The sequence below is a fragment of the Falco rusticolus genome, chromosome 11 (genome assembly GCF_015220075.1).
Source record: "Falco rusticolus isolate bFalRus1 chromosome 11, bFalRus1.pri, whole genome shotgun sequence".
Lineage (NCBI taxonomy): Eukaryota > Metazoa > Chordata > Aves > Falconiformes > Falconidae > Falco > Falco rusticolus.
Genome location: NC_051197.1, coordinates 27,971,940 through 27,998,275, shown reverse-complemented (window position 1 = coordinate 27,998,275; position 26,336 = coordinate 27,971,940). Strand labels below are relative to the sequence as shown.

At 54.5% G+C, this 26,336-nt stretch overlaps 1 protein-coding gene across 1 annotated transcript; it reads right to left on the bottom strand.

Moving 5' to 3' along the window:
- Positions 1-779: 779 nt before the first annotated feature.
- UCK2 (uridine-cytidine kinase 2) lies at positions 780-23,145 on the bottom strand. The gene is made up of 7 exons (XM_037404476.1): positions 22,852-23,145; positions 12,566-12,725; positions 11,531-11,627; positions 10,528-10,670; positions 5,495-5,592; positions 3,428-3,476; positions 780-2,875 (listed from the first exon to the last, which is right to left on the bottom strand). Exons 1-7 carry the CDS (start codon positions 23,101-23,103, stop codon positions 2,736-2,738), a joined length of 939 nt encoding a protein of 312 aa, XP_037260373.1. The 5' UTR covers positions 23,104-23,145; the 3' UTR covers positions 780-2,735.
- Positions 23,146-26,336: the final 3,191 nt, after the last annotated feature.

Here is a 26,336-nt window from a genome sequence, read left to right as displayed (position 1 = left end):
AGTGTACACTCTGGCCCATCGTCCAGATCTTTAATGAAGGTGTTGAAGAGATTTGGACCTAGCATTGACCCCTGGGCTACACCACTATTTACTGGTCTTCAACCAGATTTCATACTACTGATCACCATGCTCCTGGCCCAGCCATTCAGCTAGTTTTCAATCTATCTCACTGTCCGCTCATCCAGCCCATACACAACAGCTTTGCTATGAGGATTTTAGGGGAGACCGTATCAAAAGCCCGACAGAAGTCAAGGTAGACAATAAGCACTGCTCTTCCCTCATCTACCAAGCCAATCATTTCATCATAGAGGGTTATCAGAGTCTTTAAGCATGACTTCCCCTTTGTGAACCCACACTGACATAAAGTGATTTACCCCTTTGCTAAAAGCAGCCTCACCCTTGCCCGATACCCCACTAGTGCTAATGCCACCGTGGCTGTAATGTCTTCTGATGAAGTTCACTTGACTGATGGCTGTTCAAGAGATTTACTGGGAAGGGCTGAACTTGTCCATCTCTCTGCTGTCCTGAGAGCACAGAGGTGTTTCACAAAAGCACCCCAAGCCACGTGTGCACCAGGACTTGCTGAGACCTAGCTCACCAGCCAAAAGCCGGAGCCACTGCCTTCAGCACCTCCTTCTTCACTAAAGCAGTTTGTGCCTGGAGCTTTGCTTCAGGTCTGGCTTTGATTTGCAGAACTAAGACAATGTTGGCCAAGTCTGCTTCCTCACTGGGACCACAGCCAGCAACATGCACCAAACAGGAGACAAGTAACACCAGCATCCATTTGTTCTGTCTTTATTTACAGGGCAGAGGAGGCCAGTATTTAATCTTGAGAGCTGTCTTGGCTGCTTAAGCCCTGAGAAGCCTCACCAGTTTTGCAGGTCTTTAGTTCCTCTTACCTGTGGCTGTACCTAGAATTAGCCAGTGCCAGCCCTTTGATTATGGCAACGCCGACATGCCTCAGGGAGTGTCTGCAGACAAGGAGGGGGATAAAGGGTTGCCATGTGCCCCCATCACAGATCAAGAGGGAATTAATTTCCCCCAGCAGCACTTATTGGAGGCAGTGCTTCCTTTCTTGTTCTCTTTGTTAAAAATCAAAGCTTTTCTCGGCTCACACAAGGCTGTGTTGTGTGTCTATGGTTTATAAGCTTTTAACCATGCAGAGCAAAACCAATGCTCTGGAAAGACTGAAAATCATCAGAGTGCAAGGCTAACAGTCCGTGCTCCAGGCTTTGTGGGATGCCTGTGAAACTTTGTTTTCAGTGGGGTGAGGCAGTCCCAGCAGCATGGGCTAAAGGATCTTTCCTGCCTACCATCCCACCACATCCCCTTCCCTGGCTCCCACCAAGCCCCTGCCCCAGCCCAGCTGCCCCACCTTGCTCTCCAGGCATCCCCAGACCTGCAGTACAACCCCACCAGGCTCTCCTGGAATGTGGGTGTTGGCAGCACTTCTAGGTTAGGGAAGACTAATTCTCACCCCCTGGCCAAGGGAGGGCACACTCTGGGGGCGACATACTGCAGGGACAGCAGGACACCAGCCAGGCAAGATCATGCTCTGAAAAAGCAGGGCAGAGGACTCCTGGGCTTCCAGTTTCATGCTACTCACAGCTGGGACCTGTGGATGTCCGATATGGGGATGCTAGGCAGCCCAGGAACTGCTACACATGCTGCCCCCCTCCTCAGACAGGCTGCTCAGCAGCTGCCTTTCATCTATTGCCCCTTTCTTTCAGAAGAGACTGGTTCTCCATTAACCATACCTTACAGACCCAAAATCACCCCTCCAAGAGCAAAACTGTTCCAAATGAGGAATGACAGGCACACCTCTGACATTCTGCAAGCCAATTGCCAGGCTTAGGGTTGACCCAGGGCTCTCAGCTTGGAGTCCCACCACACACGTGGCCACTGAGCTCCAAAGATATCCATGCACCTCCTCACCCAAGCTGGGCAGTGAGACTGCTAAAGATGCGAGCTGCCACATTTATATGATCACATACCCAGCATCACCCACCAGGTCCTTGCTGGAGGGTGTGACAGCAGATTCACACCTGTGGTGGGAAGGGGCAGCACACACCGAAAGGGATGCTGGTTGAGGGACTGAGACCTGGAAGTGCAGAGACAGTCAGGGGGGTATTACACATCATTATCTCAGCTCCCAGTGGTGTCGTGTGGTGCCTGCCAGTCAAAACCAGGCTGCTCGGACCTGAACAGCAATGGCAGGAGGCGGCAACCCCAGCCCAGTCACAAAATCCATGCCACATTCAAGTCGCCACCTCCACCGCAGCCTGTCCCTTCCCCGGGATGGAGGCCACTGCGATACCAAAGCAGCTGCTGAACCTCTTCCTTCCTTACCGCCTTTGAGCTGAAGATCCTGACACCTCCTGGGACCCTCTTCCCAGCCCCCTCCCAGCAACACTGAGCCTGGCAAATACCTTATGGCAAGTAATTTTACATTATTCTGCATTTACACAAAAATAGAGCAATTCTATATTTATAGAGATTTATAGCCGGTTCTGTGCTGGAGGAGTTATTGAGCAAGGCCAGGAGCTGTGGGCGGTCCAGGCTCCCGAGCAGCCGGCTGCTTCTCATTCGGCATTTTCAACATACAAAATTAAAGGCATTCATCTCCGTCTGGTTTCTTAAATAGATAAGGGGGGAATGAACGGACAGTATGTACAGAGGGGCGGTGCTGGGGCCTGAGTGCCCTCCGCCCCCAGCCTCACACCTGCTGCTTGGGGTCAGTGAGGCCGGCTGCTGGACTCTGAGGGCTGCCGCTGGCGGGGAGGAGTGTAGCCGTTCAGGTAGCCGTTGCTCTGGCGTTTGCTGAGTCCTCCGTTAAGAATGTCCTGGATGTGCTGCACAATCAGGTTTATGGCCACTATGAGCAAAAGGGAGGGAAAGACACGGAGGAGAGCTTGCATTAGGATTACTGCAAATAAAGCAGAGCCAAGCCAGAGATGATGGCCCTGCTGTCTCCCCTGCTCCTATCCACCACCACCCCCTCCCCCCCGCCATCACACGGTGGGGAGCTGCAACCCTGTGGGGAGGAGCTGTCCCACTGGGACTTCATCCCTCCTGCCCCAGCTGAGCCTGGTGCTCAAGCCAGTATGGTCAGGCTGATTCCAGCCAGGTGGAGACCTGGCTGTCCCAGTCACACCTCTAGCCTTGGAGAAGCACATTTCCCTTTGTGTGGGATGAACCAGGAGTTTGCCTGGAGGCACTGCACATAGGCCGGCTTCCAGGCTTGATCAGAGGAGCACGAACTCCCAGTCACTAATGCTCCAGGCAGGAGCCAAGGGGATCTCAGCGCATGTGTGGTAACAGCACTCTCTCTGTGGCAGGTCCTGCTACGTCCTACCTAACTCCGCTGCAACAGCAACAACCCAAAGCCAGTTGCCAGGGCGTAACAACATGGTCTGGGTTCACTCACCTTCATTATCTGCTCCTCGGGGAATGATCACGTCAGCATACTTCTTGGTCTGGGAGGAGAGAGAATACTGCGTTACAGGGCAAGTGGAGAGCCACCAGGCTGGGGCACTGTCCTTGCTTCCCAGAGCAGGTCCTCCCCTGCTCCTTACCAAACCCAAACCCACTGGGAGGTACACCATTGCTGATAATACATTTTGGATGCTCTTACTTGTCTTCTGCTCTGTATTTCAAGGGCCATGCTTTGTGCCTTGACTCCATTTCCACAAGCTCATGCAGATTTCCATTAAGAGGCACCCTAACAAAACCCAAAATTCAAAACCCTCATGATTGCAAGATTCCAGCAGCTGATGCTTTTGGGAACAACCTCCCCACTGAATCCAGCCAAACTTGGTACAAGAGCAAGAGCTGGCATGTCCTGTGTGGACATGTGGGGCACAGCCACGTGACCTGCTTCGGCTGTGGGGAGAATTTTCTATCAGCATCACTTGCAAAAAAGATCTGATTCAGGACACCAGTCCTGACCTATTTTCATTTGCAGGTGCCAGTCTGTTTCCTCTCCTATTTGCGTCAGCTTTTACAGCTGATCAGCTTCCTGACAGCCAAGCTCTACCACCAGTAAACAAGGCAGCCCGATGGGCAAAGGGTGTCATCTGACATCCCCAGGTGTTTCCAGCCATATCAAAAATCACCAGGACATGCTAGACCATTTCAGTGCTGGACCACCTGGCCCAGAGCTGGTTTAGGAGTCGAGTAACAGCAACAGTGGGTGCTAAGCCTGCTCGACATCCGCATGCAATTGCTCTGCAGCTGAGCGCACCACCAGGTTGGAAATGGGAGCAGACCCCTGCAAAGCTGCTGGGTATGGTCAAAGCAGTTGTGTACTACCCTCCTTGTTTCACATTTTGTCCTCCTACAGACCCTTCAACAGAAGACACTGATGCAGCATCTCCTGCCTTGCAAAGCAGAGGATTTACCTTGCTCTGGGCACTTGCAAGGAGGGGAGCCACCATGCTGGACCTGCCTCTCAGGAAAAGCCTTTCTGGGATTACACTGAAATTGGACCTTGGTCCCCACAGCCACAGCTGAGTGAAACAGAGGAAAGGGTGCTGCCCAGGAGCCAGGAAAAGTTCTTGGACAGAAAGAATCAGCCCCTCTCATGGGAAAGGGCAGAGCTGGCCACATAGGCACAGAGCTGCTCCTGAGCCTGGAGGCATGGGTTCAATTCCTGCCTGTGGTGCTGGCCAGCAGTTCCCAGGTTGCAGGACCTGCTGGCTCAGTTCCTCCAGAATAAGAAGAAATTCCTCATGTTACTAGTACATCTACTTTAAAAACCCTGAGAAACAAGGCACCGGCTCCTCTCCACAAAAGCCAGGAGGGGTGTGCAAATGTGCTATTGCACCTGCAAGTTCTGCAGGACTGCTGTGGTCTGCCACACACGCAGTCCCCATCTGCCAGGGAGCCCTGCCTCCGTTATCAGCTCCCAAAGCAGCTTCCTTTATCCAGACAGCCCTTGCAACCCTGGCCCCCAGCAAGGTCTGTCTGCTCTGCACCCTGGCCTCTCACCAGCCACAAAATGCCACCTGCAAGGCCACATCCCTCAGGACGGAGTGAAGGAAGAAGCTCCCCCGCTCTCCCAAGCATCCAGCCAGCAAGAAGCCAGCAGCGCTGCAGGGTGAGAAGGGCAGGCAGGACAGCCCAAATGTGGAGGCAAACACAGCGGATGCTGCCTGGGGAGAGGGATCTCCCCTTCCCCGGCCAGTTCCCTCCTGGGCTGGCATCTGCTGGGCTGCTGGTGTTGGTTTGTCAGCCCCTGTACAGAGAGGGGTTTCTCTTGCCATGTCAGCCTTCCTATAGCTGGGGGTTATCTCACCAGGAAAGCAGTGGCTGTATAAATAGTCCCCATCTCAGCCAGCATTGGCACCCCCGTTTTTGCCAATGCCTGCAGTGAGGAAGCAAGGTGAGGCAGGCTGACCTGAGCTCTGGGGCACAAAATGCTCCTGCCTGAGGAGCTGGGCAGGGTGTGAGGCATTTTTAGCAGATTCCTGTGAGTGTTGCTCCCCTTACTTACTGGCAAACAGAACTCCTCAAAGGCAGGCTTGACGAAGGTGATGTACTGAGATAAGATCTGCTCGAGGTCCCTGCCTCGCTCACTGATGTCTCGTAGCACTGTAGGGAAGATGCAAGGCACAGTCACGAGCTGAGACATGAATTGCTCCATCTCCCTTCCCTTCAGTACAGCCTCTGGCCAGCCACCCGGGTATTTTGCCCAAGGTCTGAGTTCCTGGAAGCTGCTGCCCACATGTGTCCCAGCACACCCCAGCCCAGGTACCTGCTTATAACCCACTTCCAAGCTTTCCTGGGAGCCAAGGGCTGGCTGACCTGACCCAAGGCTTTTCTTGGCCTCCCTCTCTTCTCAGCTCTGCAAGCACATTCCAGCTGTAACCAGTGCCACCCTGGTCCTGACTGTTCCCAGCCTCAGCCCTCACATCCCTTCTGTCACTCTGCCCTGCCCTTGGCCTAAGGACGGGGCATTCTCCCAGTCATCCGAGAGCTGAAGTGCGCAAAGAATAGAAAAACAGTGGGGGTCACCTACGCACACCATCCCGACACAGGTTAACTCAGGTCTGCAGCGGTGAGGAGAGTAAAACTCACCCACCTACCCAGCCCTGCCAGGCTCCTTGTGCTGTCCCCAGCTGAGCGGGGTGGGAAGGCAAAGCAGGATCCCACAGCCAGAGGCTGAGAGGGCGCTTGGAGGAGATCAGCTCCGGAGGAAGCCAGGAGGCAGGAGAACAAGCCGGCCTCCTGCTTGTTCTGCCGTTCGGGCCTTACGCCTTGTTTGCATGAGGTATTTGGGCCACTGCCATCTCCGGTCTGATGCCACTTCAGCGTGGATGAGTGCCTCAGTTCAGCAGGAATTCAATCCACGGGTAAGAGCCAGAACAGCCCTGTGGCCGAACAGACAGCTCTTGGCTCTCCCCAAGGGGCTGGCTGGCTTCTCCCCAGCCTGCTAGCGCCTGGCACTCGGCTCCGTGAGCCTGCTCCACATGCCAAGGAGAGCCAAGCCATGGCACTGCCAGCCTGCGTGACCTGCTCGGCAGCCGCTGCCCGTGTGCTTGCCGGGCCAGGACAGTGCTGTTCTCCCAGTGCTGGTTTGGCAGCGTCCCCACGGCTGCGTTTGCCCGCGGCCAGCAGCTTTGCAGCGTGCCTTTTCACAGCCCGGCGCAGGGGAGGTGATGGGGGGAAGCAAGGGCTGACAGCAGGATGCGTGCCAGCTCCCTGCCTGCTCCACGAACAGCTCAGCCCAGCCCAGGCTGCTCTAGCCAGCTCCTTGCCTTCTCCAGAGAATGGGAGCAAGCCCCAGCTCAAACAATACAGAAAAACAGGCGAGGAAAATAAAACAGAGACACTTTTGTTTCCCAGGTCCCACACCCTGTTTGTTGGCTGCTCTGGGGCAGGGAAGGAGCACAGCGAGGGCGTATTTACAACACACCCGGCCCAGGACGGCGTGCGGGAGGCGTGCAGGCTGCACAGGGCGAGTGCCCAGGCTGCAGAGGCTGGTCCTGGCAGGACAAATATCTCCCCTGCCCGCTCCCAGGGCAGACCACAGCAGCGCAACCGCCCCCCACACATAAGTCAAGCACCTGCTGTCTTGTGCCCAGCCCTAAAGCAACGGGTCCCAGCAAGCGCAGCCAAGACCACGCACCCTATCTGGAAATACCATCCTCTACTTCCAGGGCAGGCAAATGTCCCAAGGACAGGTCGTCACCTTTCCAGAGCCAGCACGCAGACATCACTCCGATCAGGCCCAAAGCATGCACGTGACACCTGGCTTTAGCTTTGTTTTATGGAAGCTGGCCAAGGACACAGCAGTGAGGGACTTCAGCCTGAGTCAGCTCTGCATGGATCAGGCTAAGGCACCTGACAGACCTTGCCCCTCGCGCTTGGGTAGCAGCGTTTTTCTTGGGAGAGGTGCCGAGATGGAGACAGCACAAGCTGCACGCACTGAACCCCCACACTGCTGACTGAGCTGTCAGTCACACTTCCAGGCACCCCATCTCCTGCTGCCACCCAGCTGAAAAGCCCCTTGCTGCAGCTCTTCAGGACTTTTGGCAGAGCAAGATGACTCGGGGCCACATCCCAGTGCAAGATCCTGACTTTTGCTACAAGCTGCCTCCAGCTACGTTCCAGGGACGTGATGATATCTTCAGCACCCCACATAGGCTCTCCATTTGCAGAAACACCAGGCAGACATATAGTAAACAGGTTTGCTGCCGCAGTGTCCTACCAACCGCCGCCAGCAGGTCAGGAGACTGCCAAATGGTCGGTCCCCTACCAGGAGACCGATGATTTGCCCTAACTGGGAGACACCAGCACCTCAACCAGCCTAGCTGCCCCTTTGCAAGGTTGTAGCGATTGATGGCGGGTGGGAGAAACACCCCAAGAATGGCCTGGGCCCATGTGGCTCAGAACTCCATCCAACAGCTGGAGCACAACAGGGTTCACATCTGTATTGTGGTTGGCAGCTGGATGGTCTTGGTTCTCAGTCAATGGGATCTCAGCCAGTTCTCCAGCGCTGAGCTCAACACTTCTGCACCAAGTCTAAAGCGACGGAACCACACGCTCGCAGTAGGATTGCGATGCACGCACGGTCACGTGGCACGGCAAATGCACAAGGCAACACCTTGCCTTCAGACAATTGATACAGGGCACTGCCAAAAATGTTGTAATTTGAGTTGCACGTTATGGGAATGACTATGACAGGAACCCCTTGTTGCTAGCCAGGCTAGGGGCAAGGGGAGGGTTTCATTGTGACGCTAAGCCCTACGGTCTGGTCCAAAGGGACCAGGGGTGGAGATTGTAATAGAAATACCTTAAAATTGTTGTAACCTGGGATTTGAGTTGCATGTTATAGGAAGTGCTATAGCAGGAACCACCCAAACCAGTGGAGGATGAGCCTTACAAGAAGCAGTGCGAGTGCAGCAGTGACCCGGCCTGAGCTGGCTTTGGTGCCCAGTAACTCCACACACCACACCACCTCTCCTGTCCCGAGTCACCACCATAACAGATGGAGCCCAAAGTCACAGGCCGAATGAACTCAGTGGACAGATTACAGACATTATACAGGGATGGTCCATAAACTAGCAGAATGATACCAGCGTATGATATCAAAGGATGGGAACGGGGTGGTGGTTAATGAGGATGTATTGGATATGTGGGACCTGAGCGTGATGTAAATGGTGTGGAATAAGGGGTGGAGAATGTGCTGGTGTTGGCTGGGATAAAGTTGATTTTCTTCACAGTAGCTAATATGGCTATGTTTTGGATTTGTGCTGAGAACAGTGTTGATAACACTGGGATGTTTTCGTTACTGCTGAACAATGCTTACACAGCGCCAAGGACTTTTCTGCCTCCCATTCCACCCACCAGCAAGCGGGCTGGGGGGGGGGGGGGGCACAGCCGGGAAGCTGACCCCCACTGCCAAAGGGATGGCCCATGCCGTATGGCGTCATGCTCAGCATATAAAGCTGGGGGAAGGAGGAGGAAGGGGGATGCTCGGAGCGATGCTGTCTGCCTGCCCATGTCCCTGTCCCACGTGCTGGAGCCCTGCTCCCCTGGGGGTGGCTGAGCCCCTGCCTGCCATGGGCAGCGGTGAGTGAACTCCTGGGTTTGCTTTGCTTGTGCACACAGCTTTCACTGTACCTGCTAAACTGTCCTTGTCTCAACTCATGAGTTTTCTCACTTTTTTCCTTCCCATCCTCTTCCCCATCCCATTGCGGGGGCATGAGCGAGCGGCTGCGTGGGGCTGAGCTGCTGGCGGGGGTTAAACCACCACAGTGTGCTACCCCGTGGCTGGGTGTGAACCCAAGCTCCTGCACAGCACAGTCTGCTTAAGGGATAAGGTTCACATTGTGGGATCTTGCAAATGCATAACTGTGATTTGCTAATATGTTTCCCTGCAATGACTGTGCTGTCATCTCCCTGGATGAGTCATGCAAGAACAGTGGGCAGGGTCAAGAAGTATGCGTAAAAAGGAGCTTTTAATCAGCACTGATGACATCCCAACAGCCAAGGAGGCTGTGTATCTGTCTGACAGCAGGAGGGCAGGCAAGACCAGTTCCTTCATGGAGTGAAACAGTCCCATGCACACAAGCAGTCCCAGGCTGACGCACTGAGACAGGCTCATCAAAGCAGAGGTTTGGATGGGACCTCTCCTCTAAGTCATCTTCTGCGGACACCCTGCGGAGCCTGTCGGAGCCAGGCAGGGGTAGGGACAGTTCAGACAGAACTGAATTCTGCCCCAAGAGTCCCCAGATGTGCTACATCAATGACCCCACTGACTAAAGGCTGCTTTTAAATGAACATCACCTTAAGCCATGCAGACCCTAGAGAGCTGGAGTCCCTCCTAGGTCAGCTGGCAACCCACAGACAAGCCAGCTGGACAAGGGGAGTCCTAGAGAGGGATGCTCTGGTTTCTAGGGCTCTTGGCCCCTAAAGCCATCACCCCAGTGCCAAGTTCCACAAAGATGCTCCACACTGCACTGGCTGTGCTTGCACAGACCAAGATACACAACCAGACTCTTTATGTGCATCATCCATGATGGACACCCTCACATCCAAATGCCATCCTCAAATCATATCTCTACCCCAGGTCCTGAGCAGATCTATCAGGCACCACCTTCTGATTGAACTATCGACATGTTTTGCCTCACCCGTTGCACACTTCCCTGCTGGTACCTGCTGACCAGCAGTAGCTGCCATTCAGCCGATGGCACAGGACTGGTGCCACAGGGCCATGTGAGGACACAGCGCGCTCAGTAGTCACACCGCTACATGCATTGAAGAAGGAATTCCAGACCAGACAGCAAAAACCCCACTGGATCCTAACAGACATGAAGCAAGGTGTTTTCCACTGCCATAAGCTGCCCTATGCAACATTCTCCGCTGGGGAGGAAAAGGTCCCTGGCTCTTTGCTAGAAGTAGCACAGCTTTGTGCCAATTCCAGTTCTGCTCTGGTCACCATCACCTGCCTTTGCAACCAGCTGCTCAGATCAGTTAAGTGACAGTTCTGCCCCTGCTGCAGAAGCCATGTCCAGGCCTCACCTCTGCGGGACAGCCGGGTGTCTGCATCCGTGTCCACAAAGAGCTTCATGCGAAAGAGATCCCGCACCTCCTGGCTGTAGAAGGCCAGGATGCCTTCGAAGAGCACCACGTCAGCAGGGTAGACTGTCACCGTCTCCTCTTTCCTAGTGGAAGGAAGGAGAGTCAAAATATGCTGGGGGGGAAAGAAACAAGCCAAGAGAGGTGGGGGGAAGCAGCAGTGCTCCTAGGCACTGCTCCAACCCTGGGACATCGCTGCTGCACCAGGGGAACAACCAAGGAGAGGGCAGACCTACCCCACCGCGGTGAAGGGAATCCAAGGCATACGTACACTTCCTAGAAGGACAAACGGCAGAGCAGGAAGCAGACCAGCCCTTCTCCCCCCACCTTGGTCAGCCGCTGCTTGCAAGTGCTATGTGCCAAACCAGAAAGCCCAGAAAGCCTATGCATGGGGCTTGACCCACGGGAACCTGCAAGGGCCAGCTCTGCCCCCCTGGGAACCAGGCAGTGCTCCCCTGACACCACAGCGCTTGTGTGGGAAATGCAGCAGGGTCACGCCATCCACGACCAACACAGGCATGCAAAAACAAGCTGAACACATGCAAGGGAAGAGTTACAGGAACAAGAACTATCATTCTCTTCCTTTCCTGGCAGTGCTGGGCTGTTTGAGCCTGGAAAATTTGTTAAAGCTGCAAACAGAGTTTACGGGGAGACAAAGTGTGGATGAGGGAAGAAAGGGGGGCCATAACCCCCCTCCATGACGCCTGTATGATGCTGCATGCCACTGCACAGCAGCACAGCTTTCCAGACCCTCAGACTGCGCCTGGATCTGCCCTGGATCCTCTAACCAAGGGGTCTGGAGTAGATAGGGCTGAAACTTTCAGTTGGCACATTAGGCGCCTAAGAGTGGGCAGGAGCGGTGGGGCAATGGTTTGGGCTGGCAGGGCTGCGTGCTGCACTGCAGGGCGTTAGCAGAGGCACAGCAAGGCAGGAGCGGCTGTTAGACCTGGAGTGGGAGACAAAGTCATAGACAGGAATCTGGACCGTTTTCCCTTCCGTGATCTCTTTGAGTGTTTTCACGATCAGCTCGTTGTCAAAGGCATCTGAGGAGAGAGGAAACGTTACCCGAGGCAGCTTTGCAACCTCTCCCACCCACCAGATGCTGAGCGTAGCCTTGCCAGAGCCACTGGCACCCTGCACCGGGGACAGGCAGATGCACAGACTTAGGAGGAGAGCCCTGCACGTCCCCATGGGTGTAGCAAGGCCCAGCTCTCCCGCAGCCCCCAGGGCTTCACTGCTTTGCACCAGCCTGGGATCTGGCCCACAGAGATCAATACTGCCCTTGTACGGTGGCACTGACAGTGCGGGCTCAGGAAGGCATCTCCAGGGCTCCAGCCCTCGGAGAGACTGGAGCAGTGTTTCAGCCTCAAATCGCCAGACAGACAGGGCTCTGTTTGCTCAGTGCTCTCTGCCTCTGGCCATTGTCCTTGCAGGGACGAAGGGACAGCGGCTCTGGAATTTCCCCACCAAGTGCGGACACAGTTCAAAAAGCCCCTGTTGTAGTAACAGGGCACGGCCCCCTCAGTGAAGGGCTTTGCAGAGCAGCTGCGCAAGACTGTTCCCTCCTTGAAGGAGGGACATGGAGCTGCTGGCTCCAGGGGGCTGTGCCAGGCCAGACTGCCCTGGTCCTGACCCAGCTGCACCAAAAAGGTTTTCAAACCAGGGGATGTTTTTGCAGAGAAGAGGAGCATCTTAATAAGTCTGAAGGTTCACAGCCTGCCCTTTCTCATCCCAAACACTCCACCCCAGGGGTAGTTTCTTCCCAAGAGAGACAGAGGTTGTACTGCAGGGGACACAGACAGCCCCCAGACACCCTGGCAGGGATGCACCTGGCTCCACAAGAGCTTAACTAAGCCACCCACTCCAGCAGCACGCAGAGTCCCAGTGTCTACACGAGGCTCTTTGCTGCTGGAGCAAGGGGTCCTGCTCCAGCCCTCACCCCCCAGCACGAGGCAGAGCCCTGGTGCCCTTCTCCATTCACCTGGGTGGTCAAAATTGAACTGGCCTTTGAGCGCTTTGGATTTCTGTTCTGAGGTGAGGACCCGGTAGAAGCTGTCTTGGCTCACGATCACCACCTGCTTCTGGCGGTAGTCCACCTCGTTCTGGCCCAGCAGCTGGACGATCTTGGAGCACACTGAGGACTGGGAAAGGAACAGCAAAGGAGACAAGTCAGCGGTAAGCGGTGTCTGAGCCACACAGGGAGTATGTCCCCTGGTAAGTCATTCCCAGGTCCATGGGGCACTGCTTGCTGGACCTCCAACTGAGAGTTCGTGGTCCCCTCAAAGGCACAGCCCAAAGCCACTGAGGGAAAAGTGCTCCAGAGGCATCACTGTGGAGCCCTTCGATGTGAAAGCAGCACCAAGCTTGCTCCCTGCCTCCCTCTCCCCCGCCCCTATGGCCTGCCCACAACTCCTCTTTAGGGCACAAATGGCAGCAGGAAACCAGTTGGTTGCTCCTGGGTTCAGCTGCACCCCCAGGGCCCCTGGAGCCAGCTCCAGGCTGGCCAGCAGCTCCCCAGGGAGCGGAGCTGCATGTGGCACCAGGGCTGAGCATCCCCGCTGGGAGGCAGCCTCAGTGCCTCGGTTCCTCCAGCGCTGGTGCAGCCCAGAACCCCCAGCACAGCACGGGTAAGGAGGGAGAGAGTACTCAGAGAGGGAGACCCAGGTTGTTTTCATGCCCTAAACAAAGCCCAGGATGAAAGGGCACCGGGAGGAGAGCCCTTGGACTTTATCAGGGATCTCTGCCACAGCTGCCAGGGCTGGGAGGAGCAGCCACAAGCCTATCCTGGTGCCTCTTGGCACAGGGAGGCTAAGGGCACTGCGGAGCCACTGGCTGAAGAGCCACGTGGCTCCGGCTGCTGGTGCAAGATCCCCATGAGCGCTGCTGGCACAGGGACCGGCACCTCGCACTCCAAACGGAACGAGCTGAGTGCCGGTGGCCAGCATCGACTCTGCTGGCACCACAGCGGGCACTGGCTGTAAAGCTGAGGGCCACGCCAGACCCCTCCATCACGATACAAGTCAGAGCACAGCTTGGGGGACAAATCCCAAGCCTGCTTCAGTCCCTTCTCCCGAGTCATATGAGTCCTTGGCCACCGTGCAACGCAGCAGTGTTAACTGCATCAGTAACTGGCAGGCAGCACGCCTGCCCTGGCCAGCAAGAGCCAAGGTCAGGCTGGCAGAAGAATGCTCTGCTGCCTGCGGGAGCCCTGTGCATCAGCCCCACGGCACCCACCGTCCAGGAGGGAGCGGGTGCTCCTGGTGCCAAACCTAGCTGCTTCACCTCACGCGAATTGTGCTTGCTGCAGATGCCCAGCTGAGCTGCTCCTGGCCTCAGTCACCACAAATACTCTCTGCCGAGTCCTCCGCTTTGCAAAGAGAGGCGTGCTTGTCCCAGCCTGCCTCCCCAGCCTGCTGGTGGCTCCTTCCATGCTCTCACCTCCCCGCTGGCTCAACCATCTGCTCCATACCTGGCTGGCAACCTCCAGATGCAGCGCTGAAGACAGCGGTAAGAGGGAACAGGGAGGGGAACGCATGCCTGGCAGAGGAGGTCACCTCAGCAGGCAGAGGGCAAGACTGTTTGCCTGAGAAGCTGGAAGATTTGACGGCATTCCTGTCCCTAGAGACCATCTCTTCCCCTCCAGGCCAGGCTGACCTGACTTGGCTGTGACCGCTGCGCTGTGAGTCAGCCCCAGCCTGGCTGGAGAGCCTCCGCACACAGCACTGCTGCAGAGCGAACCGGCTCGGGCTGCCCAACAGCAGTTCTTGTGGCCCTGGGCACAAGTCTGGGTTTGGGCACAGCGATGAGGTCTCCCTGAGCATCCCACCTTCTTCTTCTGCCTCTCACAGCTGGCACGTTGTGCTTCCCGAGCAATGTCGGCAGCCCTGCCCTGCAGCGTGCTGCTGCCACCCACAACAAAGCACTCCAAGTCGGCACCAGCCACTCGCCCTTCAGCACGCGCAGACATGAAGCCAGAGCCCATCCTTCATTTCCTCTGTTTTCCCACTCCCCTCATCCTTTTCCAGCCTGCATCATCCCTATTGCTTATCCAGCTGTATCCCACAGGTTTCGCAAAAACAGGGTGTGCTCAGCACCGCTTCTCCTCCCTGCTCTCCCCCCCGGACTCTGCTGCCTTCCTGTGCTGCCAGTGCAGCGAGATGCAGCGCAGCAGGGTTCAGCCTTTGCCACAGCTGCTGAGTATACCACACCTCCCAGGCCCTTTGCAGTTCGGAATAAACCACCATCCAGCACAGCCACCCAGATGGATTGCCAGCCTGTAGATCAGCAGGCTCCATACAGATCTGCACCAAGAACCACTCTCCCCAGCCTGGGGGAGGGAGCAGGGCTCCTTTACTTTGGATCAGTGAAAGCAACACACCAGTTGCACTCATACCCTCCCCTCAGACCTCAGCATGTGGGTGGACAATTAAATCCTTTGAGGGCATCACACCGTTCCTGCCAGTCTTTCTCCTGCCTTATGCACACTAATCTCGGGTCTACTGATCCTGGAATGTGGAGAAAAAGAGTCCCCCGTCAGGTCTGAAAATCACCCTCCTGTTCCATGTCCCACAACTCAAGACACCCAACGGTGAGAAAAAAACAAGGAGAAAATGGTCCTCACCAGCTAGAGACAGAAACATGTTTTCCCACGGGGCCCAGGACAAGGATCAGACCATGTCTTGGCTGCATCTACCATCTGATGCTCTGGGGTGGTAATTGCCTATTGCAAAAGCATCCAGGCAGAATGCTACGGACCCTTCCCTTTTCTCTGGTGGACTTTGGAGAGCTATTGGCAGCGGGGGAGAAAGATGAACACAAGGACATCCTGCCCTCGGGACCGAGCTCAGGTTCAGCATACCGTGTTGCCCAGGATGTCACCTCTGGGGAAGAGGCACTCGTGTCACCTTCGTTCCACAGAAAGTGTGGGCCAGGGCACTGCTCATGTTATACATGTGTATATATGTGCAGTGTAAGGAACAGCGAGAGACATGGCATGTTCCTCCAACCCGAGGGCTGCATTCAGCTCGCCTTAGTGGGGCGGCAAACCCTGGCAAGCTCTAAGTGAAAAAAGTTTTTCCTTTCCTCACAATCATTTGTGATGGAAACAAGAATGGTTCTTGAGGGACATTCCCTGATGCCAGTCTGAATACCTCCTACAGCTGAACAGGCAGTTTTTCCCCTTGGTTGATAAACACCCTATGTTAAGGAGGAAGAAAAACCAGAAACACAGAGATTACAAATTCCCCTACACAGCGGGAACAGAAACCCCCAGCCTCAGGACGCACCCCTCCAAATGAATGACGCATGCCTACCGCTTAAAACCCCCTTCTCCCAAACCAGCACAGTAACAGGTACACGTGACTGACAATCAGAAGTGCAAAAAAATCCACTACTACCTGGAAAGGAGAGCAGTCAGGCTCTGAGGAGGCCTGATGACGCTCAGCAAGACCATGACCAAAGCATGACTGAAAAGTACCATGCCAGGGTGCAACCAGCATGGGTGCACAGTAACCCAGGGGACACACGATGCTGACACATGCGCTCAGCATGCACCTGAAGGGACAACCTGGATCCTTCCTTTGCCAATTCCTGACTGCTTCTCCCAGGGAAGATGACAACAATTGTCTCTCGTCCGAGAAACCCAGGACAGCAGAGGATGATGAGAAAGATTATGACACTATAGATTAATCCCAATACAGAAACTCTGGGATTTGAGCCTCATCCTGAGCTCTGCCCTGTGTGACACACCTCATCTGCAGGAAGATGAGAGGCATGACAGGGCTCCTTGCTTCCGCTCAGCCCTTTCCCCAGATCTACGTAGCCCGTGCACACCTTGCCATGACCCAAAGCAAACACTGATGGCAATTCAGCATCCTGTTGCCGGGAGCACGCTGTGGCTTTCTCAAGCAAAAGCCTTCCCCTCCTCCAGAACTCATTTAAGACTAAATATAGACAGGACACAGCAGCCTCTGAGCCTCCATGGTTGCCAAGCAGACCTTTCCCATGTTAGCCACGCAAAACCAATACAGGACTTTCCAAGCACACAGGCAGGGAGCCCCGGCCTCTCTGCCATCGCTTGTTACTTTCCACACGCTCCAGGTTTGAGCAAACTGGCTGCAACCCACTGAGCTGCACTCCCCCAGACTTTGTGCTCAAGCTGCTCCCTGGGAAAGCTGTGCAAACCAACCCACACCACAGACAGACGGTTGAAAGGGAGGTATCTGCACATCGCAGTGCAAGAAGCGAGCTCAGAGATGTTATTCCTGAGCAGATGCAGCTGCAGCTCCCCTTGCAGGATTCCTCCTCTGAACCAAGCACACAAATAACCAGTGTTTAAGGAAGAAATACAGCTTTATTCTGCTGGGAAGGGAAGATGCAGAGGGCACCTGGGGAAGAACTCCAGTGTGTTTTTGCAAAACAAGAGGTGGTACACAGGGGAAGAAACTCAACAGATGGGTGTTCAGAGCCCTACCCCTGGCATTTATTTGAAATATATTAATTACATTATATACTTAAGTCATATTCACTCATGGCATATAGGCAGCTGCTCAGATACTCTTCAGGAGTTGACTAATTCCCCAATATTATTACGCAGATTATCCCACAATCCCTCTTGGGTAGCTCTGATCAGCCAGTGAATTACAGCTTCAGATGGGTATTAGAGAGAAAGCCGACGGACAGCGTTACAGCTAACACCGTGTGAAGGTAGCAGGCAGGACACCGTGGATGCCCCAGCCTTGCAGCGGCAGGATGGATGCTCCTGCCCCTGGCTGGTAAGGCCTGTCCTGGGCTAGGAGGAATCCATAAGCCTTGTGCATGTGCATATGCAGAAGTCCACTTGCTCAGAGCAGTCCCATCCCCAGGGAGCCTGGCACTGCAGGGGGGTTTCTACACCAAGCTGCTCACTGGGCTTCCGATACAGCAGCAGGGAGGACTTTCTATCCTCCCAAGGACTCTAGGCTAAACACCCAGCAAAAGTGACTCACACCTGATAAAGTGACTCCAGCCCTTAAGAAATCTGGAAGCTGCCAGTCCCCTCAGAGTGGGTACAGGGAGAAAGGCTGTGCCCGAGGCAAGACCCACCAGGAGAGGCACAGGCTGGGCTCCAGCATGGAAGGAAGGGAGGCACAGACCCTGCAGGCTGCTTGCCCTGAGCCAAGACACTGCTCACCATGAGGACAGTCCTTCCCATCAGAGTAAGGCCTTGGCCCATGACAAACACTACATCCAGGAGCAAGGACAGGCTGTAGCAGCTACATCCCACCAGGGAGAGAAGCTCTGAGGCTATCTCTAGGGGCACCACTGCCATAACACCCGTCCTGTAGGATCTGGACATGAACGAGCTTGGTGGGGGCTGTCGATGGCTTTACATCTGCAGGAGCCTGGTTAGCATGTCCTCATCACATGCTTGCGGATAAAACAGTCCAGTTTTAGAATCTGACAGGATTTTCCTTAAGATCACATCAGGGACCACTGGGATGACTTCTTGCATTTCTCCGATAACCCCCATAGCATGGTTCCCTCTCCAGGCATCGCAGGCAACTTCTAGGCAATTGGGGCCCTGAAACCAGGAGCCACGGTAATGCTGCCCTTCTCTCCAGCTTATCTCCTGCAGCACACAAGTTAAGGATTTTGGTCTTTTCTCATAAGGTTATGTTAATTACACAGTATTAGGAAGTGCTTGGTGGACTGGGGTGACACAGAAGAGATACCAAATTGGGAAGGGTCCCAGAGCATCCATTAAATGTCTGCCTGCGACTGCAAAGGGCTAGTTCACGACCCACACAATCCTTTCCAGTCTTAATGGAGTACATCCGTATGGCAGCACTGGGACTGGAAACTTGCTATTCTCGTACCAAAAGCCTGGGCCTCCACCCAGAGCTTTCCCAGGCAGGTTCACCATTCCTGCCTTGCCCTTTGTGAGCCACAGGCTAACCAGTCTGGGACTGGGATAGCCAGGTTTCTGTTCACTCACCGTGGGACACCACACATGTGATCAGCAGTTCTAGGCTGGAGCATAAACAGGCACACACAAACACAGAGGATCTGGACACAGATTACGTGCAGGGAGGAAAACAAACTCCCTAACACAAGCCCTCCCAATCTACCGGGTTTAGACGCGGGCTATTCTCTAGCCCCTGCTGCAAACTCCATAGCCTGGAGCTGGCTGAGCCCACGGGACTACGGTAAGCAGGCTCCATAATGAACCTGCACATACTCCATCAGTAACAGCAAAGGGCTGACCCATCAGAACGTCCTGTGTATCAGTCTGATCAGGCACAGAATGATGTTCTACTAGAAAGTTTGACTAGTCTCTAGCACACGTTGACACCAGCATTTAACAAGTCAGACCGTGTGATGCAGGGCTCCTGCCAGCCATAGAACAAACGTCACCAGGTGTCGAACAGACACAGGACTGCTGCAATCCCTGCTAGTCCCCCTCCCGTGGCTCTTCACCGGGTCACTGCTGGGTCTCCTCCAGGCTTCCCTGCCAGGCATCCAAGTGGTGACATAGTGGCAGTGACCCCCAGGCTGCTGTAGGGGACCTCAGCCCTTGCTAGGGTAGGGGACTGAGCTCTGCCATGCTCTCTCCTAGGCAGCCAGCTTGGCCTCAGACAGCGTTTTTGGTGTTTAAAGCAGAAGTACCTAATGGATTAGCAGTGAAGAATACATCAGGCTGAACACGCTGCAATTTTGGCACTCTACACTCTGGAAACTCTCAGGCTGCATGTTCAAACAGACATTTCCAACTTTATGTGCTAACTCAAGATTCAAATGACGCAGCGCCCGGGCCACAGTGGCACCCACATTCAGCCCTCACCAGTCTGAGGGACAGGCAACCAACGAAAGTGTTCAGCCTTTTGTAAATCTATCTTTTCTTACAATCTCCTGTAGGAAGGTAGCAATCAGCACCCTGCTTTGCAACACATGGGGACAAGCAATTAATGCTTCAGCCTGAGTTTGAAGAGCTCTCCCCACCCCTGCAACCACCCCAGCACCAGATGCTTCCACTGCTGCTGGGAGCGAGCCACCCCAGCACTGCCAGCAGAGCTGCTGCAAGGTCCCAGGAAGTAAGCTGAAGGGAGGACACATGAAGAGCTTAAGGGAGCATCCCAACGCCTTCCAGCTCATCTTAGTAGTCAGTTTGCTGAACTTTCCTCCAGCCCGCAGCCTGGCTGCCTGCCTCGCATGCTGCAGTTCTTGGTAGTCAGGAATCTCTTGCATGAGGGAAGAAGCTGTTAGCACAAAGACCATGGGTGTAAGAAGGAAACAAGAACTTCAGCAGAGCACTTGAAAGCATACAGGATGAAAGAAAATGCTACAACCAGCCTTGTGAATCCCTCTGAGGAAGTGAGGCGACTGCAGTCCTCTCCAGCTTTGGCACAGGAGGGGGTCTTAATGCCATGTCATCTCCTCCCCATCAGGAGACTGCAGCAAGCTTTGGCCAGGCTGCACAGTGCTTGGATTTCATGGGACAGTGGGAGAAATGCTGTCTCCCAGTAAGCTTTTATGAAAAGCCCGTCCCAGCTGAGCCGGCACAAAACAGCCACTGTGCAGCTGGCACTGCTCTTGCAGAGGCTGCAGCATCACAGCCTGCCCAGGACCTCTGTGGCTCCCCAGTTTTGCTCCCAGTGCAGTCCAGATTTCTTTGAAGAGCCAAAACCAGGAGAGCACTCAGGTTTCTGTCTCCTATTTGAGTCCTGGAAGTTGCTCAAGCCTCTTTCACCCACTAGGGAATAGCAGGCAGCTTTTGAATTTGAGTTCTCACCAATTTGCCTTTAAGAAATACCAGCCAAACACTGCCCCCAGCTCTTCGGGGAAGGCTGGCCGCTTTGGATGCCAGCTTCCCCAGGGCACCACGCGACAACAAGTTGCAGCAAGCTACAAACAGGATCCCTTCCTTCCACAGCCTGACTGTGCTGGTACATCGAGAGGGGATGGGGGTGGAGTGGGGCGGCTGTGGATCCTTTCTCCCCATCTTAGACTCAAAAGCAGCAGTGGAAGGAGCTGAGGGGGACTTGGAAGGCAAATGCCCTCTGTTATCTTCGGGCTGGTGTGCTGCCAAAGGGGTGTGTTACAACAACAACCCTCAATTGGTGTGAAGAGGAGTCAGATGGATTTGCCACTTTCCCAGTGGGAAAGATGCCTGCTTCACTTTCCCTCTAGGACTATTTTGGTTTTGCCCACAGCCAGCACACCAGCATGGCAGTCCCTAGGCTGGATTTTAGTTGCAGGCAAGCCCTTAGGTAGGCAAACCACACCGGCCCCACCACTGCTTTCCCTGAGTGTGCTGTGGCACCCAGCATCTCCCAGCACAGGGCACACTCACTAGCCAGGTGGGGGACAGCCTCACGGCACCCCTGCCTTGCAGCTGCATCAAATGTGAATTTGAGCATCTGGGTGCACAAGCCCTGGGTCCTCTTGCCTGTTACTTCTCCTCAAGCAAGCTTTTTTTTTTTTGCCAGCATATTTCTTGCAGCCTTTTCCCACAAACTTTTTACTGATTTGCTGGATTCCCTTCAACAGGCAGCAGTGCACAGAGGTTTTTAAGTAGCCAGAAATCACTGTAAGAGGGAAATCAAAGCTGAGAGACAGGAAAAGCCAGTTAGTGCATCTCCCTTAGCTAGAAAGGACCATTTCCCCATTTTTTTTTCCTCTAGGCTGCTGCTAAGTATTTTAACTTTGAAGTTGAGAACAACTGTGGCATATTGTGCCATAATCACTGCTTTTACCTTGTGGGCCAGAGATACAGCATTCAGAGACATAACAGTTCAGCAGCGCCAGACGCGATGTTATTGGGACAGCTACAGAGGCAGACCCACGCATCAGAAAGACAAACCCAGTGCCTTTGAGTCACTGGGAGCTGTACTGCAGGAACAATCCAGCTCCAGTTCCCAGTGAGAGGAGATTGCATCCTCTCTTACCATCCCTCCCCTGTTATATCTGGATTTTCCCCCCTTGCAGTAGCAACAGCAGTCCAAGAATAAATAGGGTACTTTGAGACACATTCTCCAAACACTGTTATTATGGGCTGAGGTACAGCAGTTGTGTTATGCCATCCTTCAAGAGAAAAAGCACCCCCCCCTCCAAACCTGAATCCACCCAGAGAAATAAGGCTCTGTGACAGCCCACATTCAGTTTCCTTAGCAAGAAATATTTCAGAGGTATTACTACTTCCAAACCTATTCACACTCTCTGAAATGCCTCTTAAAAATGCTGGTAGAATGTCTGTACTGCCCTGGCTGATTAGCTGTGGATCTAGTTTTACTGCTTTTAAATAAATAAAAAAAAAAAAGTAATTTGTCTTTTTGTATTAGGATAGAAAGCAACATACGTTGGTTAAACACATGAAAAAAACACTGTATGAAATAACTAAAAAAAAAAATAAAATAAAGGGGGAAAAAGCCGTAAGGTTGCCGGCTTGCCCTGCGCTGCAGTGTGGGTGTAGCAGCTCTCCCGAGAAAACCCGCATTAAGCCGGGCCGGAGCGGCTCCCCCGGCCCGCAGCCCCCCGCCCCGCTCCTACCTGCCGCTGCCAAGGACCATCCCCTCCCGGGCGCGGCAGGGAGGTCGTTCTGCCGCTGTGAGTCAGCATTTACCGCAGAATTTTCACTCCTGCTAGCCCAAAGTTGGCCAAAAAAAGGGCACCCCCATGCACGACCGACACCATTCAAGAAAAAAAAAAAAAAGAAAAGAAAAGAAAAAAAAAATTAAGTCACTGCCTCGCTGCGAGGAGCCCGTGGGGACACCGCCAGTGCGGGGTGCCCGGGGGAAGCGCTGGGAATGGCACCGAAGGCAGGGGGCGGTGGGGGGATGCCACCTGCATCCCCCCCCCCCTCCGCAGCCCCCAACCCTGCTCGCTGTGCCCCGGCAGCCCCCCGCGCCCCTACGCCGCGGGGTCCAGGGGGCAGAGGGGGGGCGAAGCCTGCACAGACCCCCCCTCCCCTCCACGTGTCCGCGGGGCTCCCGCAGCCGCCGCCCGGGCAGAGGCCTCGGCCGGCCCGCTCTCTCCGCCGAGCCGCCCTTCCCCGGGCCGCGGTGTATAAGCCCCCGCTCAGCCCCGGAGAAGCAACCCAACCCCCCCCCCCGGTGCCGGGGCCGCTCCCGGGGCAGCGCACGTGGCGGAGCGGCCGCTCGGACCCGCCGCGCTGCCATGTGGCCCGCGCGCCCGGCGGGAGGAGGGAGAGGAGACCGGGGCGCTTCCCCCCTCCCGCCGCCTCGCCGCACCGGGGCTCCCCCCGCAGCGCCGCCGCGCAACCCCCCGCACCTTGCCGCTGGCCGTGCCGCCGCTGACCCCGATGAGGAAGGGCTCGCCGCCGCTGGGCTGCCCCTGCTCCTCCAGCCGCTGCTCGCTGTCCCCCGCCATCCTCCCCTGCCAGCAGCGCCGCCGCCTCGCCTCCTCCGCCTTCGCTCGCCGTGCGGGGCTGGATTTATCTGATGAGTCAAGGGCCTTCCTCCCCGCCTGGTTCACATCCCCGGCGCTGCGGCTCCCTGCCAGGTGCCTGCCGCAGCTGCACATGCTCCGGCCCAGCCTGCCGGCGGCGCGGCACGGCACGGCACGACACGGCAGGGCGGCCACATGGCCCCACCGCACCTCACCGCCGCTCTCCCCCCAGCCCCGGGGACAAAAGCGATGCGGCCACCCCGCGCCCCACCAACCCTCACCCCCTCTGCCTGCTCACCATCAGCCTGCAGACACCACACTGAGGTGGTCCCCAGCAGGATGCCCCAATATACATCCCCCACCTTGGCTTCTCCCACCCCACCTTTAAAGCTTTTATTAACAACTCTAGGAATAAAAATGCTACTTATGTCTTTGGCTAAATGGACCCATCTGGGAGGAGCCGCAAGCGTTCCGGGGGCCAGGGTTCAAAGTCAAAATGCTCTGACAAAAGGGGAAAAGGTGCCGTAAAATGTAGAGTTTGGGTCCACATGGGCAGGTGTGAAGTCCTGTACTTGGGTAAGAGTAATCAGACAGGGAAACACACGATGGGAACATGCTGCCTGGCCAGCCCTTTTACAGACAGAGATCCAGGAGCACGGCAGATCAGAAGGGTCAATGTCAGGCTGCTGTGAAAAAGGCAAACGTCCCTCTGGGACATACATAGGTGGGTACCATGTTTTGGGAAGGGTGAGGCCTGATGGAGAGACTCCGGTGGGGTGTTGGGAACGGCCTGGGGTCTGGCTCCGCAGAAGTACCACAGGAACCACAGGTGTTTTGTCTGGGGAAGAGAGAGCTGCGGGGACACATGATAACCATTTCCAAACACATAAAAGGCTGCCACAAACAGGAAAGGAATACATTTTTCTTACCCACGGGGATTAAAACAAAATGTTGCCAGCTCACATTGCAGCAAGGGCAATTCAGGATAGGCATCCAGGGACATCTTCGAAGTGTGAGAACCATTAAGTCCTCAAGCAGGTTGTTTAGGGAGAGTAAGGGCTCTCCACCACTAAGGATTTCAAAAAAATGCACTAGGCAAGCTCCTGTGTAGAAAGGTTTTAGTAGAGTTGATCCTGTGTTGGGGCAGGTGATGGCCTAAGCAATGCCCCGTCCTGTTCATAGGATCATGCATTTCAGTGAGGTTTTTAACTTCCCACTTCAATACAGTGAAGCAGGTGTGGAAATGTTTGCCAGATGGGTCCCACATCCCACCAGGCAGGATGTGAGAGGATCTCCCGAGAAGGCATGGCCCCTCTCTGCCCACCACTCCCAATTCCTCTCCAACTGTGCCCCTGCAGGCTGCGGCTCGTGGCATGGGGGCATAGCACCGCGCACGGCCGCTGCCAGGGAAGGAAGTGCTATATGTGGACGAGAGCTTCCTGCGGGGATGAATTCCAGTGGATTCCCACAGCCTCATGCCAGTTTCCAAGTGCTGATGGTGGGCACGGCTCCTGCTCACACCGACAGGCCCCAGGAGCCATTCACAGCTCTTCTTTCTCACCCCCACACCGACACACCCATATCTGAACGGCAAAACCCCCTCAGCGTGTCATGACCTCCCAGTTATTTGGTTCTCCTCGTGTCTACACTCGTTGCTGCCAGCCTCTCTGCTGCCCTGCTTGCAGACAGATCAAAACCTCTGCTGTGCTGAAACTGTTTCAGTGTGCTGTCCATCCACCTCAGAGCTGAGCATCTCTGTAGGATGCCCATCTTAGCATTTGATCTCCAGCTTCCCCTGCTAAACCAGAGGCTGGACATGTGGCAGGAGCAGACACACTTGTAGAAGGAAGGGTAAGTAAATGCCTCTTGATAGGCCCTCCAGGAGTACAGGCTAAGAATATTCACAGTTTATTTACACAGAACACAAGGAGAACTTGCAAAGATCAGATTAAGGGCTCTTTCAAAACCAGACCAGGGCTGTAAACTGGAAGCAAATCAAATCCAAGTCCCAGTTAGTTTTAGATGGCATCTTTCCTCAAAACTTAATCTGAGAATTTTGCACACACTTCTTCCTAGCTACTGGTCGCTAACATACTGTGCAAAGCAACTTAATTCTTTTGTTCAGTTTAAGTCTGGAGACTTCAGTATATGAAATCTGTTTGGATGAGTCTCTCTCTAATCTGGTTTCAAGGTTACCTCCATATACATTACCTCTGCTGTATCTAGAATGCTTGTAGACTGCACTGGCCCTGAACTCTTGCATCCAGAGCTACGTATTATGAAAATACTTTCAGTTTTCTCATATCCCAGGCTTGTTAGATCAAATCAAACTGCACCCAACTCTTCATCTGTCCTTTACGTGTTGATCAAAGCACAGAATGTGTTTTAAAAAGGAAATGCCACTGACAGTAATATGCCTTCTGTTGTCTGAAAAAAACCCTGCTGATAAGGATCCTGGTGTGATACAAAAAGACAGGATGAAATTACAAAGAGCTCGTGTCACCTCTACCTCCAGTTCAAAGCACAGATATTAGAGAGGAAAGAGGTTCATGTCACTGACCGTCTTCTCCTGGCCTGGTTTCTGCTGTGCAAGTGTTCTGTGAAAGACCATGCCCAGTAACTGATACCTTGTGAATCATTTCCCATAGTGGTATAAGAGAAACTATTTCCAAATAGTTCCAAATGCCTTGATTGACACCAATACATCTCACAGCCTGGAAAGCCAGGGACCTCTAAAGAGAGGGAGCGAGGACGGAGGACAGCATATAGCACAGCCAAGTGCATGAGGTGGCACACAGCAGGGCACAAAATATTATCATGGGTCCTGCCACATTATCAGCTGTCAGTATCTTCTTGCTGCTTACGCTAAACTGAAATATCTATCCTTAATTTCATTCCTGTCTCCCTGATGGCTCTTGCTCCCACACTGGACTCCCATTGCTTATGGCCAGGTTCTGCTCTCAGTTCTCCTCCAATGTGGCTGAAAGCTTGCTGTGTCTAGAGGCAGTGCTGGGACTTTCCTTGGGACACTGGGGGTGCTTAGCTGCAACTTTCAGTGACGCCTGACTCATTGCATAGCCACTGGCACACACACGTGGCTTTCATCTTTTCTTATATGCAAATGTCACCAGGTTCCGGAGGATTTGTTTGCTGTCTGATCTCCCACCCGCACTTATTACTTGCACTGCCTTCTCTGAACTGTGGTTTTGTCACTCTCCTTCTGGATGGAGGGTTTAACTTCAGGGCAACAGCAGGGCTTTTTACCTCCCCTATTTTTCACTTAGTTCTGCACATGTAATGCCACAGTGCATTGCTCTTCGCTGATGGCAAACTCCTCTGTTATGTAAGGACAGACATAAACCTGCCCT

What these genes read in the sequence shown, in the direction of transcription:
- UCK2 (XM_037404476.1), bottom strand. Translation starts at nt 23,103, where the DNA reads ATGTGCAGCTGCGGCAGGCACCTGGCAGGGAGCCGCAGCGCCGGGGAT. An exon ending in GTTCAATTTTGACCACCCAG is followed by an intron (nt 11,628 to 12,565) that starts GTGAATGGAGAA and finishes CTCTCTCCTCAG; the next exon opens with ATGCCTTTGACAACGAGCTG. An exon ending in CACCCGGCTGTCCCGCAGAG is followed by an intron (nt 5,593 to 10,527) that starts GTGAGGCCTGGA and finishes TCTTCCCTACAG; the next exon opens with TGCTACGAGACATCAGTGAG.